This window comes from Acomys russatus, chromosome 19 (assembly GCF_903995435.1).
Source record: "Acomys russatus chromosome 19, mAcoRus1.1, whole genome shotgun sequence".
NCBI lineage: Eukaryota > Metazoa > Chordata > Mammalia > Rodentia > Muridae > Acomys > Acomys russatus.
The window spans coordinates 56142142-56156836 of NC_067155.1; the positions used below are offsets into that span (position 1 = coordinate 56142142).

Below are 14695 nucleotides of genomic sequence, written 5' to 3' on the forward strand. Positions count from 1 at the left end.
GAGAGCTTCATGTTGACCAACAGACACACACACACACACACACACACACACACACACATGGCCTGGCAAGGCCTTCTAAAACCTCCAAGTCTACCCCCAGTGACACACTTCCTGTAACAAGGCCACACCTCCTAATCCTTCTAATCCTTTCAAACAGGTCCAGGTGACAATTCTTGCTCAAATCACCACAGGCACTGACTGAGGAGCAGAAGTGACCTTTTGAGGCAAAAAGCCACAGGCCTATTTGTAGCCTGCCTCCTGCCCCTCTGAGATGGACAGATGCAGTCCCAGTCATATTCCATCAGCTCACTCCAGTCAAACTCCAAGGACACTGCCCTGACCTAAACGCTGTGTGCTACGTGCAACAGCAGAGCAGGCTGAAGTAGGGAGGGGTTTCGCTCCTGCCTCTGCAGGTCTGAGGCACCTCAGAAGGCAGGTGTCAGGTGACCAGGGTAAGAGGTGAGAGGCAGCATGGCCTGAGGCAACTCAGGCTGACTGGGTTGAGAACCAGCACTTTCCAGTGACCTGTCAGAAGTTTCTCCAAGTTTTACTTTCTCAATTTCGTGTGAGGACCCGTCTGTGAGCCAATCAAGTCAGTGGCTACTCCTTGGCCCTGTGAACACCTCATGGCCAGGTTTCTACCTTTCTCCGATTCCCACTGTGTCTGGCATAGCTAGAAGCCAAGTCTTTGCTCTGGTCTGCGAGGTGCCCTGGCATGCCTTGGTCCCCACAGTCTGGAGAGCTGCAATTGGCAGAATGGCACAGTGTGATCCTGCTTATGCCTTGGTGGTGAACTGGGCAGCACCTGATCCTAGGTTCTTAAGACCACATGTGCTGGCTAAGCCTGAGTCCCTGCCTTGAAATGCATGCTTGGCTACAATTTGTACCTCTGGGCTGTGGTGACAGAAGCCTGGCAAAGTAGCGCCACTCAAATGCTGGTGTGAGCTCACACATGACATAAATGCATACTCAAACAGAAATGTGGGAACGGACACCCAACTCTAGAATGGGCAGCATTCTGGGAGACACACACCTGACCCATGCAGGTTTCAATGCTTCAGGGAACCTTCAGTGCCAGGGAGAGGGAGGGAGGGAGGGAGGGAGGGAGGGAAGGAGTGTGTGTGTGTGTGTGTGTGTGTGTGTGTGTGTGTGTGTGCGCGCACGCACACACACTCAGCTGCCTCCCTGTCCCCAGCACATGCCATCTATCCTCTCATGCCCTGCCACTCCCCACGGGCAGTGTCACTTGCTGTGGGGCAGGGTCACATGGGCTCAGGGACACACATGTGGAGAAGAAGGCAGCTCTGATGTCATGGGCCACTCTGATTCCAATTGGCACTGCCTGGTTGGAACAGGGGTATTTCCTTGCGGGGAGGGGGGGGTCATCCCTTGCAGACTCCATTATCCCGACACGTCACGCTCACCTCTGGCATGCCACCATACAGATGTGTGTTAAGCACACGCTACTACTGATCATCCGACAGATCACGTGCTGCAAGCCACCATTCAGCAATGAGCACGAGTGCCGGGCACCAGCAAGGGAGGTAGGTGGCCAGAGCAGCTCTGTCCTGGCCCTCATCACCAAGTCCACAACCCCAGACCTCACTGAAGCGCCCTCTGCGCCACACGGCATCTCCAGTCAGCATGAGCTCAGGCTATGCATCCTGTTGCTCGATCCTTGCACGTCCACCCACCATGGTGGAGAAGTGGGAAAGAGGAAGATACATACGACCCTACAATTAAAGCTGTGGTTGTTTATCACAGCCGAGCTCTGCCTGCCAACGCCAGCCGCCATCGTATCTCCGGCTGCCGGCTCCCCCCGAGTGTTTATTTAAGCCAACACATTGCTCTGCTAATTGGATAACATTCTATGTGAAAATAGGCCTTTTAAAACAACAGTGTTGGTGGCTAAAACAGCTGCAACCGCAAAGTACAAAGGAGTGTGGCTTGGGAGGGAGAATTAAAGGCGCCTCGTGTTGGGAACAATCAATATTTTGGTTTCCGGGCATCTGTCTGCTCCTTCCCATTCCCGGTGGCCCTTTCCTTCTTCCTCCAGGGCCAGCCTGGGCTAGGTCGGGAGAGGAAGGCAGGGCTTCAATGGAAACCCAGTGTCTATTGGTAGCTGCCTAGCCAATGGGGGGCCAGATCCACCAGCCCAGAAGTCCACACCCATGAGCTGGGGTGGGCTGTAGAGAGCTCCCTGAGCTCTGTTCCCTGAGCAGCTGTTCTTCTGGGGCTCAGGGGCTGTTCCTAAAAGCTGTCCTCCTCACCTTTAATCCCAGCACTCGGGAGGCAGAGGCAGGTGGATCACTGTGAGTTCCAGGCCAGCCTGATCTACAAAGAGTCTAGGACAGCCAAGGCTAACACAGAGAAACCCTGTCTCGAAAAACAAAAACAAACAAACAACAACAAAAAGCTGTCCTGATGGGACCTCTAGACCTCTCTGTCTCTACCTAGGGTGCCCTTTTCCAGGGTGAGGTGCTGAAGCTGGGTGGGAGGAGTGGGTGTGAAGGGCGGGGTTAGAGGAGAGTCAGTCCTTTGGGAGCCTGGCTTTGTAGCACGTGCCAATTCTGGCCTTTCTCCACAACCTACCACCAACACCCATGGACACTCAAAATATGGGGCATCACTAGTGTTCAGGCTTTATCAATTCAGAGATACCCCAGAAAAGGGTGACAAAACAGGGGGCCGGCACACAGATAGGCCAGCCTGGGGAGACCTTCCCCACCCCAGCTAGGCAGGATGTGTGCTAGCCTGACTTGCTGCCATGCTACAGTCTCCAAGGTGACACAGGCTTCCCTCTTCCATCTGGGGCAAGGTTCCCTGAGAACCGTGGGGGTTGAGACCAGGGGCATCTCCAGCAGCACTGATAGTTACCATCTAGAACACTAGGGGCTGATCAAATGTCCTACGGAGGGAGAACTCACCTGCATGTTGACCCATTTCCCCTGGGCAGGCAGGGCTCAGGTCATCAGTGCCTGTGACTGGGCAGGTAGCCCTGTCCCTCCTGCCATTTGCCTGAGCAAGTTAAGTGTCAGCCAGAAGCGGGGGCCCTGGGGCTGCACTGATGTGCATGGTCAGGAAAGGCAGGGTTCTGTGCTAATCTCCATGGGCTGTGGTGTGCTGGGCTGGGGAGGGGGGCAGGCGGTGCACCTGCGGTAAGCATGCCACTCATGCGGTGGGCCCTCAGGAGCCCCTGCCTAGCATTGCTGGGTGCCTGGCTCCCCTAGGTTCTGCCATGAGACTTTCATGGAGCCTCTGGCTGGGTTTATTCTCCAGCATTGTTGTGTACTTGATTCAGAAGGGACTCTGAGAATGTGTGAGGTACGGGGTGAGGCCTGGCGAGAGAAGCAAGCCCCTCATTCCAAGACAAGGAGCGGGCACTTGTTCAGCATTCAGTGAGCCTGGGTGGGAGGAGGGTACAACGTGACTCTTCTGCTTGGGGCCAGGGCAAGAGCCCAATACCAGGAGCTGAGATGTGCTGGGGTAGGGTGAAGTGGGGGCGGGTTGCCCACCCTTCTGGGCAGGCATGAGCCTCTCTGGGCTTCTGGCCTCACAGTCCTCTACTGAGCAATGCAACCCCAGTGGCTGCAGTCCTTCTCTTTCATCCCCTTTCCATCTCTGCCTGAGGGTGGCTTTGGGAGGCCTCCTAGTATACAAGGCTGCTAGCTGCTGCTTTGCATGGAGAGGGAACAAGGTAGGAGAAGGCATTCAAGAGAGCCAGGGACCATTTGGGGGACCCGGGTGTTTCTAAAGGGGCCTCCGTTCTCGAAGACATTAGGTATGAAAAAAAAAAAGGCTCAGGAGAAGGTGTTGTAAGAGGCAGGGGTCTGAGGGCCCTTTGCAGCTTGGTGGGTTCCACTCTTTGTCCACAGAGTGTCCCCAGCCCCAAGCCACATCTAGTGAATGACTCCATGTTCAGAGTGTGTCCACACTGAGTGCAGGGCGCCTGGACCTATGGCAGGGGAAAAGTTGCCCATGCTACTCAGCAGACAACCTGGTTCTGCAGACAGACCAAGGGGTTTGGAGGAGAGAGCCGCAGCTGCCCCCAAGAAACAAGAAGTGCAAGGGGCCATTGTGGGAGGTGGGTGCAGCTCGCTTCCACTTCCATTAAGATGAGCTTACTGGCACAGTGCACAAAAGGGGTGTGAGTGTTGGCATGGAGGGCAGGGCAGGGCAGGGGGACCACTGCAGGAATGGAGAGGCCTGAAATAGCACCTGGTGAGAGGAGAGCACAGCCAGTCTCCAGGGCTGAGGGCTGAGCCCTTGCTGTCCCCAGCTGCCCTTTCTCTTCCAGGAGCCAAGAATGGAAAGGGATGGCGGGGAGAAGCTGCCACCTCCATACATCACTACTGAAGGGACTGATGGCGATTAGGGGTAACATCGCATCTGGCCAATCGGGTGGATGGTGCCCTGCACCCCAGGGACTCAGGACTATCTACCTTGAGCCTGTCTCTCCAGCAGCCCTGTCAGACCTCAGAGGTACAGCGAGGGCAAGAAGCCACGCTAGGTTCCCAGACAGTGAGCGCAAAGCTGGGGCTGGCTTTGCTGAAAAGACCTTTTCCGGAGGCGGAGAGTTAGGCCCTGCTCTACTCCTCCCCAGAACAGCCTTGTCTGGGAGTCCGGATAGGAAACTGTTAATGGTGCCTCAACCACTGCCACCCCACTGTCCCGTGTCAGGCAATCCCAGAGCTCAGGGAGCAGCACACACAGTCTCACATCGGTGCTCTGCTGACAGCATGTCACAAGCATGCACAGACCTGAGAGCTGAGGGACGGATGGCTCAGAGGGTCCCTGGGTTATGGCAATGAAGAGAACCAGGTTGTGCTGAGCATCTGCCATGTGCCAGAGAGCTGGCTGGCCTCATAGATTCATCTGTCACAAACCTGGAAGGGGTACACTACTGTCAATCCATTTCACAGACAGGGAAACTGAGGCACAGGGCAAGGCTAGAGGAGGCCAAGCGGCCTTCAGAGACAGTGTCTCTCTGGTTGCTAAGGCCTAGTACTTGCAGCGGGTTGCCCCTTCCATCACTAATGGAGGTAACAAGGGACGGACTGCCAGCTGAGGAGAGAGAACAAATGAAGCAAGCACTTGAAGTGGGATATAGGTGGCTGCCATGCCCCGGGCGCTGGTACCCTGTGCCTGTGGGATGCCCAGTCTAGGCAGTGGTGTGTCCCTAGCTGTCCCTTCTGCTCCACGCTGCTCCCCACCCTTGGGGAGGCTTACAATACCACACTTGGCTCTCAGAGCCACTCTGTTTTTTAGCGAGCTGCCCCTTGGGCTGGAGGAGCCCTACCCACTTGGGAATCGTCCTGGCTGCTCTGTTTTCCAGGGAGAAAGTGGAGGCAATGGAGGGCCACAGCTGACTCGGTAAAGCTCTTGGCAGGGGTACAAGATGGCCCAGCAGCCCTGTCCTGTACAACCTGGCCTGTGGAGCTCAGGGCTGTGAGGGTGGTTCCCAGGCCTGGTTGGTGAGGACTCAACACTGGCAGGTGGGCAGCCTGGCCACGTTGTCCTGGGCTCCAAAGGGAGCAGGAGATGGTGGTATGGATATATGGCAAGATGGCTCAGTGGACAGGGGCGCTTGCCTGGTGACCTGAGTTTAATCCCCACTACCTATGGGTGGGAGAGAATTTCCACATTTGCATGTTCATGCACATGTACCAAACCCACATCTACAATAAATAAGCAAAAATAACCACACACTCCAACAAAGGCTGCTTTGCCCTGTGCATAGCTTGAGAAATACCTGCATATGTTCGTGTGGGTGCATGGGTGGTTCTTGGTGTCACTAGCATAGAATGGAACTGGCCATCAGTGGAGGGATGAGGAGAGAGGCAAGTCCCACCCCATGCACTGTTTTCTGGACACTCTTTCCATTCCTGCCCAAGCTGTTTCAAACAGCACTGTCTGCAACACACAGCCTCACAGCCACCTTGACTGGGGTCTTTTCCTTGCTCCAGAGCAGCCTGAGAAATTGGTCGACTTAGTCTCCTATACATGTATGATGGACACACGCACACACCAACACATACTACTTGGCCCTCCAGACACCATACCCAGTGTTCTTTCTCCAAGGATATTGAGTAAATTAGCAGCGTCAGGGAAAAAGCCAATGACATGAAGGAGCAACATACGCCTCCCCGGCTCAGAGGCCCTGTGCTTCTCTGAGGGAAGCGCTCACCTTTGCATCCTGCTTGGTGACGAAGTCCACAAAGCCGAAGCCCCTGTGTGCTCCTGTCCCCGTCATCTTCTTTGGCAGGCGCACTGTCTTCAGTTCCCCGAAGGTGCTAGAGACAAAAGGCCGACATCAGAGATTAAGGGCTGAGGCCTGCGAGGGGTTGAGACGCTGCAGGGTACCAGAGACTGCTGTTTGCAGGAACACCCACCACCTAGGCTTCCCACTTCCCCACAGCCAGCCCTTGCTCCTCCGCAGGCGTGGCTTCCTTCTTCCTGCTGGCCACCGAATGGGAGAGGGAGGGCACCATCAGGCTGGAGGTGCTGATGGGAAATTTGTGGTGCCTCTCCTGCCACCTGGGGGACACCTGGACACTTGTCCTTTCCCCATGGGATAAATCTTGTACATGCCGTGCAGACCAGGGAGGCTCCAGCCAGGAGACGGGGCTATTGGTGAGAGTCAAGGCTCTGGATGGATGGTTGGTGGGGTCCTCTGACCTTTCCCAAAAAGCCTCCACATCTGGGGCCAGGCACACACCAAGCCTAAGCTGACTGACCCGAACTCATGAAATCTGTTCTGTCAACCTAGGACTTGGGGTCTGGAGGTGCCTGAGGGCTCAGGGCCCTGAAGACAGGAAGCTCCTTCCTCTGAGCCCACACCCTCCACAAGCTTCCCTTTTGATAGCTGCTAAGCCAGTCAGTGTTCTGTACCAGGACACCTGATCAGGAAACTGTGGCCTAGACCACCCTTGGGGTCACCCCTCTGCTCTCGAGCAAGTTAACCTTTCAAAGACTTTAGGACAAAAGGAATGAGCTTCCTCGGAGTCCCCTAGCCTTATGCTCCAATCCCAATGCCTTTGTAATGTCCATTTATCAAATATGTACGCACACACTGCCACTGATAAATATTTAATGCGCTCAGCATCTGAAGAGAGGTGTTATTTTTATTTGAAAATCTACATTCTCTGGCGGCCGTGGGGTCTACACATCCACACACTGTGGTCTGGGATGCTTCGGGCCAAGGACCAATTGGGTAAAGAACACAGCGCAGGCCGTAAGCGCTCGCAAAATGATATAAGTTAAATCTGAGGCGTTAACCCGCAGCCCTGGCAGCATGAGCAGGCATCTGCTGGCCCCATTTTTGAAGGCAGGACAGTGTGTAAATGCAGCATTATGAAGCCTCAAAATGAATCGGCACGTCCAGCTCTCCCCAGCAGCCACCCCCACCCCCACGCCTGCGCAGGCCGCTGGGACTGGAGCTGGCAACAAGGTCTCAGGATGGGAAGGAGGCAGAGGCGAGCCTGGCCAGCTTCTCTGCTGAGAGGGAGCTCTTAGTTGATTTGGAGGGGCGGGCGGTCAGATGAGAAGCCTGGAGAGCTGACAGTCATGCAGCCGGCAAACCCTGCTGTATTCTGCCACCTAAAGGCCCGCACATCCCACGACACACGGCCTAAGTCCCTCTAAGCAGTCCCCATGCCATGCATCTGTGGTGCTGCCTGGGATAGGAATGGGTGGCGAGGCACAGGCTTGCTCCCAGGATGGTCCACAGAAATGGCTCATCGGTCATTGGTTCTCTAGGTCACTGTTGCTAGTGATGACACCTGTGGGGACATTGAGAGCCCAGGTCCGAGGGCTTTACACCTAATATAAGAAAGCTAGAAGGTGTTGGCAAACAGGCCGGTTGCCTCTGACAGAGTGGAGGCGGCCAATACCTGGCTCTCCAGGCCCACCCACCTCACCTCCAGCATACCTGTCAGCCACCTTCACAATGCCACCACCCACTGCGTCCCAACAGGCCCCTAAGTGTCTTGTGTGTTTCAGCAGTAAAAGGCACCACACTGATCTTGCTTGCACCTGCGCCTGCACCTGCACCCAGAAAACAGCAGCCTGGAGCCCAGTGCCCACCTTGCACAGGTATTGCTAGAGCCACTTCCGGAATTAACAAACAACAGGATCTATGGCCTGAAGAGGCAGGGGTGTCTATGAGAAAGGGCTATGGAGTTCATCACTTCAAGTCTTTCTACCCTATTTTACAAACAAACGTGAGTCTAGGGAAAGCAGCCCGATCTGGGTGGGGAAGCAGCAAGGGGTCAGGTCCCTTGCTCCCACAGGATAGTTCAAGCCTGTCCTGTCCAGCAGGGTCCTGGCCACTTCCAGAAGTTGGGCTTCTTTCTTCCCCAAACATGGCCAAATCTGGGGTGAAACAGGAGTGTGCACGCGCTTACGGTCTTAACTGGCCCTACACAGAATCCAGGGTCCTAGAGATGATCCACATAGGATCATAGGGCCAAAGGAAGGAGGGCAATATGTACCTCCTTTCTGCCTGGCTGTGTTGGGGTGGGGGGTGGGGAAAGGAGACAGAGTAGGGCGTGGGGCGGGGGAGGCTGTTGAGGTTAATTCCTCCCCTCCAAAGCACGCTGCGAGCTGTGGATGCTCGGTGCATGGTAAGCAGCTGAGGGGCTGGAGGAACTGAAGAAAATAATTAAAAGGTGGAGAAAGAAGCTGGTGAGGAGGCGGAAGGGGACGACTGCTGTGGTCTGCAGACGTGCGTTTGAGATTGTGGTGAGGGAGCCGTGGCAATTTGGAACCACCACAAAACTGGGGTGGGGATGAGAGCTGGGGGCCTTTTGGGGGGGGGTGTCACAATCCTGGCTTGTGCTTGTAGACTGGATGGCCAAGGAAAAACATGCCTAAAGACTCCAGGAGCTTCCGGGAAACGGCCCCAGGGGAAAGTGGCTTCTAAAGACAGGGCAAAGGGCCAGGCTGAGGAGGAGCCGAGGAATGATGTTAGATCTTAGGAAGGACTTCCCAGGTCTGAGGACACTCCCAGAAATGTGGAGGCTTCAGAACACTGTCACCCCAGCTATAACACTGCCACTCCCAGATGTAACAATGCTGGGGTCAACACTGTTACCACTTCTGATTGACAGACTGAGGTCTGAGGCAAGCTCCCGCCCTGGGTGCTCAGGGACAAGGCTGGCGGGACACTGGTCCTGGGTGCTTGTGTAATGCGGGGATCATGGGAGGCCAATGGGAAGGATGGCAGAGAGATAGCTGAAGAGAAAGAGGAGAGAGAAGGTTGGAGGAGGCATTAAAAAAAAAAAAAAATCAATGAAGTACCTTTCTTTCCAAGGAGATAAGTGACTTATAAACACCAGCCATTATGAAGGTTCTTATCTGCTGGCCTGGTCTGTGAGCCCAGGTTTTAAAAGAGGCCTTTGAAGGGAGTGCCACGTGAACCCTGCCTCCTGGGGGGGGCAAAGCCATGGGTCAGTGGGGAAAGGTTGGGCAGGGCCACCAGGGACCAGGGAGGGAGGGAGGGAGGCTGCAGCACCTAGGGATTCATCCCAGCCCAGCACGCTGGGGGACGGAGCTGTGCACGCTCCCCACTGTGTAGATAATAGAAACCACAAAATAGCAATTACTGTATCAGAAGCTGTGAATAAAGAGGCCAGAGCGGGCTTTTAAACACGGCCCTCCTACCCACCCCCACACGCTCACACTTCCCTAACAAACTCACACCTCACTTTTCCAATTATTTCATTCACCCTGGGTTCACCAATTACTCCTCCCGCACCACGGCCCCACCCCCTCCTCCATGCTGCCACCACCAGAATTGGTGGCAGGTCTGTGGGTTTTCAGTGACAGCAGGAGTTTGTTGTGGGCGGGTCTGATTTCTTCAGGTGTGTTGGGTGGGAGGAGGCACCTATGGGCCAGTTATATCTGGTGTAAGGTGTGTATACATACATAGGCCAAGGCGTGTGTCCCCTCCCTATACAAGCTGCGTCCTCTCTGCCACCCCAGACTCAAGTTACACAACCCTGCCCAAGAAGGCGGGCTCGGGAAGGAAGAGAGGGGACCCTGTGTAGATGCCAAACTGAGTGACACAGAGGCTGTGGAGTCTAATCCTGAGCAGTGTGGGTAGGCTGGGAGGTGGGCCTCACTGCGTGCACACCACCACTATGGGGGTAGTTGGAGTGTGCCCTAATTCTAACTGTTCCTGGGGTCAAAGGTCTCATGGCTCCTTGGAGCTCAGATTCCTCAGGAGTGTGGAGTCACGTGGGAAATCCATTGGCAAGTCCTTTCCCCACCTGCTCAAGGCATTGTTGAGTGTGCTACCACCCAAGGGATCCAGAGAGCAGCACAGTGATGTGAGCAAGATGAAGGGCAGCTTTGTGACAGGGGCAAACTGAGGGTGTCTTCTTGCTGTGAAAAAGTCCTTACGGCACTGCAAGGAGTGACCAGTACACTCAGTCCTGTGTGCTTTGTGGCATGTGGGGCAGCCTGGGCTATGAACTCACAAGGCCCCTGAGAGCAAGGCACAGCCGTTTCTGCTGTACCGAGGGAGGAGACCCAGGCTGGTCACCTGGGAGCCCTGGTCCTCCTAGGTGACAAGGAACAGAGCTGGGTTTGTGATGGGTGTCTGGTCCCCAGGCCTGCAGCTTGGCTAACGGTGTCCATGGCTCAACCTGTCTACTAGGAAGCAGCCCGAAGCTGGTGGAGCCATGCCCTGCTGGGAGATGTGGCTATTCTTTCTCACTCAATAGATCAACGCCCAGCACCCAAGAGTTTGCTCTTTACGACTCCCTCCCTGATGTCACTGTAAGGGAGGGTGCTGAGTGACTCAGGATGTGCACAGCGTTCCCATCATGATGCATGTGAGGCTGGCAGCTGCCCTGTTAGGGTCCCTGTCCTGTCCCTTAGAGTCCTCATGTGGCTGAGAGTCCCACTGGGCAGCCAGAGAGGCAGGCCCACTGTCCCCTAGCAGCAAGCCTAGCTTGCAGATCAAGGCGGGCATACCAACAGCCCACTTTTGCTGGGAGGCATGGAAACCCAGCCTCTGGGATGCTGTGTCCAGGCTACCTTGTCTGATCTCTAGCCTTGCCCACCCTTGATTCGGGGGATGCATCTGCCCTGGATCTCATGTCTGTGTGCACACTCTCAGTGCCGAGGGCCCTTCACCTCCCTTGTTGTCCAGTAAGCTCACACCCTACCCCAGCTCTCTGTTAAGGACATACAGTGGCTTTCCCTGTATGTCCTGCACCAACCCCAGGGCCTTTGCGTCAGCTAGTCCCCTTACTTAGCCCCCCACTCCCGGATGTCTCCTCACTCAACCCTCCATCTCTATAAATCTTCTCTGTTCAAATTCTGCCCCTGCCACTAGTGCCCCCTTCTGCCCCGAGCCACCATGCAGACCGATACCATCTGAATAGCTTCTCTTCCCTTCCTTGGCTAAAAACAGAGGACGCCTGTCACGGCAGGTTCATGTCACTCAGCTGAGTCCAGTGAGAGCTGTGCCCAGCCCCGAGGACCATCTCCATCTCTCTCTAGGTGCTGACTCAACAAGACCTGTCCTCTGAGTGCCGAGCACAAGGCACCCACTGTCCACTTGGGCAGTCACACGTGAACAGAAACACCCTGGATGTAAGGTGGCCCATGAGTTATTCCAAGGACCCACCTTTACTCTCTGAATCTGGTGACAAAGTCACAGCAGGAGGGGGGGCTGTCCGTTACTTGTTGGTAGAGCTGTCCCCAGACAATTAACTTCTCAACTATTTCCTGCTTAGCGGTGGCTGGGGAGTGGGGGTGGGGGGGGGGGGGGAAGGAGAGTCAGACCCTTGGAAGATGACCTGGACTGGGTGTGACACCTCAGTGGGATGCGTCCACTCCCATATTACTATGGATGAGCAAGTGTGGACAGGCAAGTGTGTGCATGAATGGCAGTGCTGGGCCTGCTCTGAAGAAGTGAAGGCCCAGGGTTGGTTAATGGAGTCTCTCCCTCTTTGTCCTCACTGGCTCTTTAAAGAGTGCCTTTTACACTGAGCCCTTCCAATTACTCGGCGCCTCGGCCTGGTGAGAGCCAATGTAAAAGGTTACCCAGTCACCATCAGCCAACACTCCCTTTCATTTTTGTCTCTCGAAGGCTGAAAAATGGCTTGGTTTCTGAGCAAGCAAGAGGAGCGAGGGCAGCGTTTAGGGTCTCTCAATAGCCTTTCACGGAGCCCTTGCCGGGCAGGCGCGGCCTCTGTATTTTCTAGATGAGAGATTTAGGGCTGAGTGGTTAAACGGAGTCTCTGAATCTAAGCTGGGGTTGAGTTCCAGGTGAAGCTCGGGGTCTCTCCTGAGGAGCTCCACGGAGGGGAGGTGGCCCCTGGCCTGACTGCACCCCAGAGGGAACTGTGGGCAAGTCACCGCCTGGCTGTGCTGGCGGGCAGAATTGGCGGGAGGCTGGCCACGCCCAAACTTATGACTCCCAGGCCAGGCAGATGGCACAGTGGGACAAGTTTACTAGGAGCCCTGAGTGAGAAGCAGCTGGTGGCCAATGCTCCATCTCCACCAGGTCACTGAAGAAGTAGCCTCCAAATCCCCTGAGACTGTCAAGGACGTGGGTCCTTCGCCACCTTTCTAACCAGCCATGAGGGGTGGCACACCCAGCTTGCACATGTTAAACGCTGTTCCACCAGATAGAAAGGGTCCACTCAAGCCAGCCTTGGCTCTGGGTGGAATGTGTTTCCCTTGTAGAAAAGGAAGCTGGCGACCCAGAGTCTGAGACTTCTTAAATGGTATGTGTCGATAAGCCACACCCACCAGTAACAGAGTGTCACTAGGTACCTTAGATGCCAGCGCTGCCTCCGACTTTGAGCACAAGTCTGATTTGGTGCAAATGATCCTCCTAGGCTGGCCCATCTCCTGAACACAGTGGCTCCCCGCTCCTTCCATCACCTGGGCCTCAAAGTAGTTTATGTTCATGCAAGAGGGATTCTTGGAGAACTCCATGTTGACACATGGGCTCTGTCCCAGCTGCAGAGCCATCTGTAGACGATCAGTGAGTCACCCTCACCAGCCTTCAGGCTTCAGAGCTTCTGGAGATTTCTATGGAGCCCTTGGGTCTCCATCCTGTGGGTCTCACACGCACCTAGCCAACACCTCCCTGCAACCCTCGAGCAGGCTGAGCCCTGCTTTGATACCCACCAAGGGCTGGTGATAAGTTTGTGATTTGCAGTTTCTGCTCTCTTGGTCAAAGAGGACTTGAGGTTGGCACGGAGGCACATGTCTGTGATCCCATCCCTGCGGGGAGGAGACCTGCAGGCCACTGGACTCACTGACAATCCTCCTCTGAGAGCCCCGTGTCAAAGTAAGAGACCATGTCTCAAAAAGTAAGGTGGAGAATGACTGAGGAAGGCTCCAGAGTTAAGCTCTGACCAATACACACGCACGCACGCATGCGCGCACACACACATATGTACATGCGTGTGCGCACACACAAACATATATACAGACAGGACAGACACACACACACACACACACACACACACACACACACACACACGACATGTAAACGGTGCTGTAACACCTAAACAGAAATGGACTCTCCTTCTCTGACTAGAGCAACAGGTATGTTTTGAGCCACAGAGGCCATGAGTGTACCCTGGGTACTGGCCCACACAATCCTTGGATGCAGGGAGAGGCAGGATGTGGGGCCTTCTAAGCGGTTTAGCAGATCTGCCAACATACACAAGGCTATTGGAAGGCAAGGCAGGGCTTACATGGAGGCCCTGCACGGACCCAGTTGCTGTGCACACATTAGAGAAAGAGGGGAAAAGCGAGGCACGCCCTTCTAGAAGAGCACTGTTCAAAGCTACGCTGCAGGGACTGAGTCAAGATTCTGCATGAAAGCTTAAGTCAGGAGCTCTCTGTCTAAGCACAGTTTAGCCAGTGTCTCTGCTGCAGGCTTTGCTAGAGCCTTTCACACAGGAGCATGGAGGGTGTGTCTGGAGGGGAAACGGAAGTGGTGCTTCTCAAACTCATTAGACTACCAAGCCCTGTTTCCCCCCCCCCTCACCCAAATGAAAAAAACCTCAAGGGACATAGTAGCACAACCCTGTAATCCCAGCTACTCAAGAAGCTGAAGTAGGAGGAGAAAAGCAAGCTTCAGGCTAGCCTGAGCTACAAGCCAGTCTAAGGCTCGCCTGGGCTACTGAGTGAATTTAAGGCCAGCTGGCATAAGGTGGTAGGACCACGTATGAGATGAAGTGGCAAGAAAGCTGGGCACCCGGTGTCTGAGGCACCTGCCTAGCATGCGTGAGGCCTTGGCTTCCATCCCCTGGTACCTCTGAGCAAAACACCAGGAGCATTTCTCAGGACACAGGTGCTGCAGACACGGGATGCTGTGGGAGATGAGAGGGCCTCTGTTCCATCAGCTCAGGTACAGACGAGCCTGGGGAAGGCCTGGTCCTGATACCCAGGTGACAACTCTGAATCGCCAGGGACTACAGAGTAGGTTACTCTGTGGAGGGCTCTTTTCTGATGTGAGAAACACCTATGCCTCTGGGAGAGATCTGGAATCAGGTCCCGGCCCTACACCTGCCCTCACGTTTCTGAGGCTCAGTGTGTCAGTGGCCCTGGGTAGTGAGCAAATGAGGGCTGTGCTTACCTCCACCCACATCCAATACTGTGCTGGCACCAAGTAAGCGAGGCGTGCCCAGCAGAGCCGAGACAGCAGACAGGGCTTACT

The 14695-nt window shown here is 55.1% G+C and overlaps 1 protein-coding gene across 1 annotated transcript in view; it reads right to left on the reverse strand.

Moving 5' to 3' along the window:
- The window catches only part of Rbm19 (RNA binding motif protein 19), an 82141-nt gene that overhangs the window by 17237 nt on the left and 50209 nt on the right, over window positions 1-14695 (reverse strand). The window contains exon 22 of the mRNA XM_051161607.1: window positions 6188-6293. Coding sequence (XP_051017564.1) covers window positions 6188-6293 — 106 coding nt within the window. The remainder of the gene's footprint in view (window positions 1-6187; window positions 6294-14695) is intronic.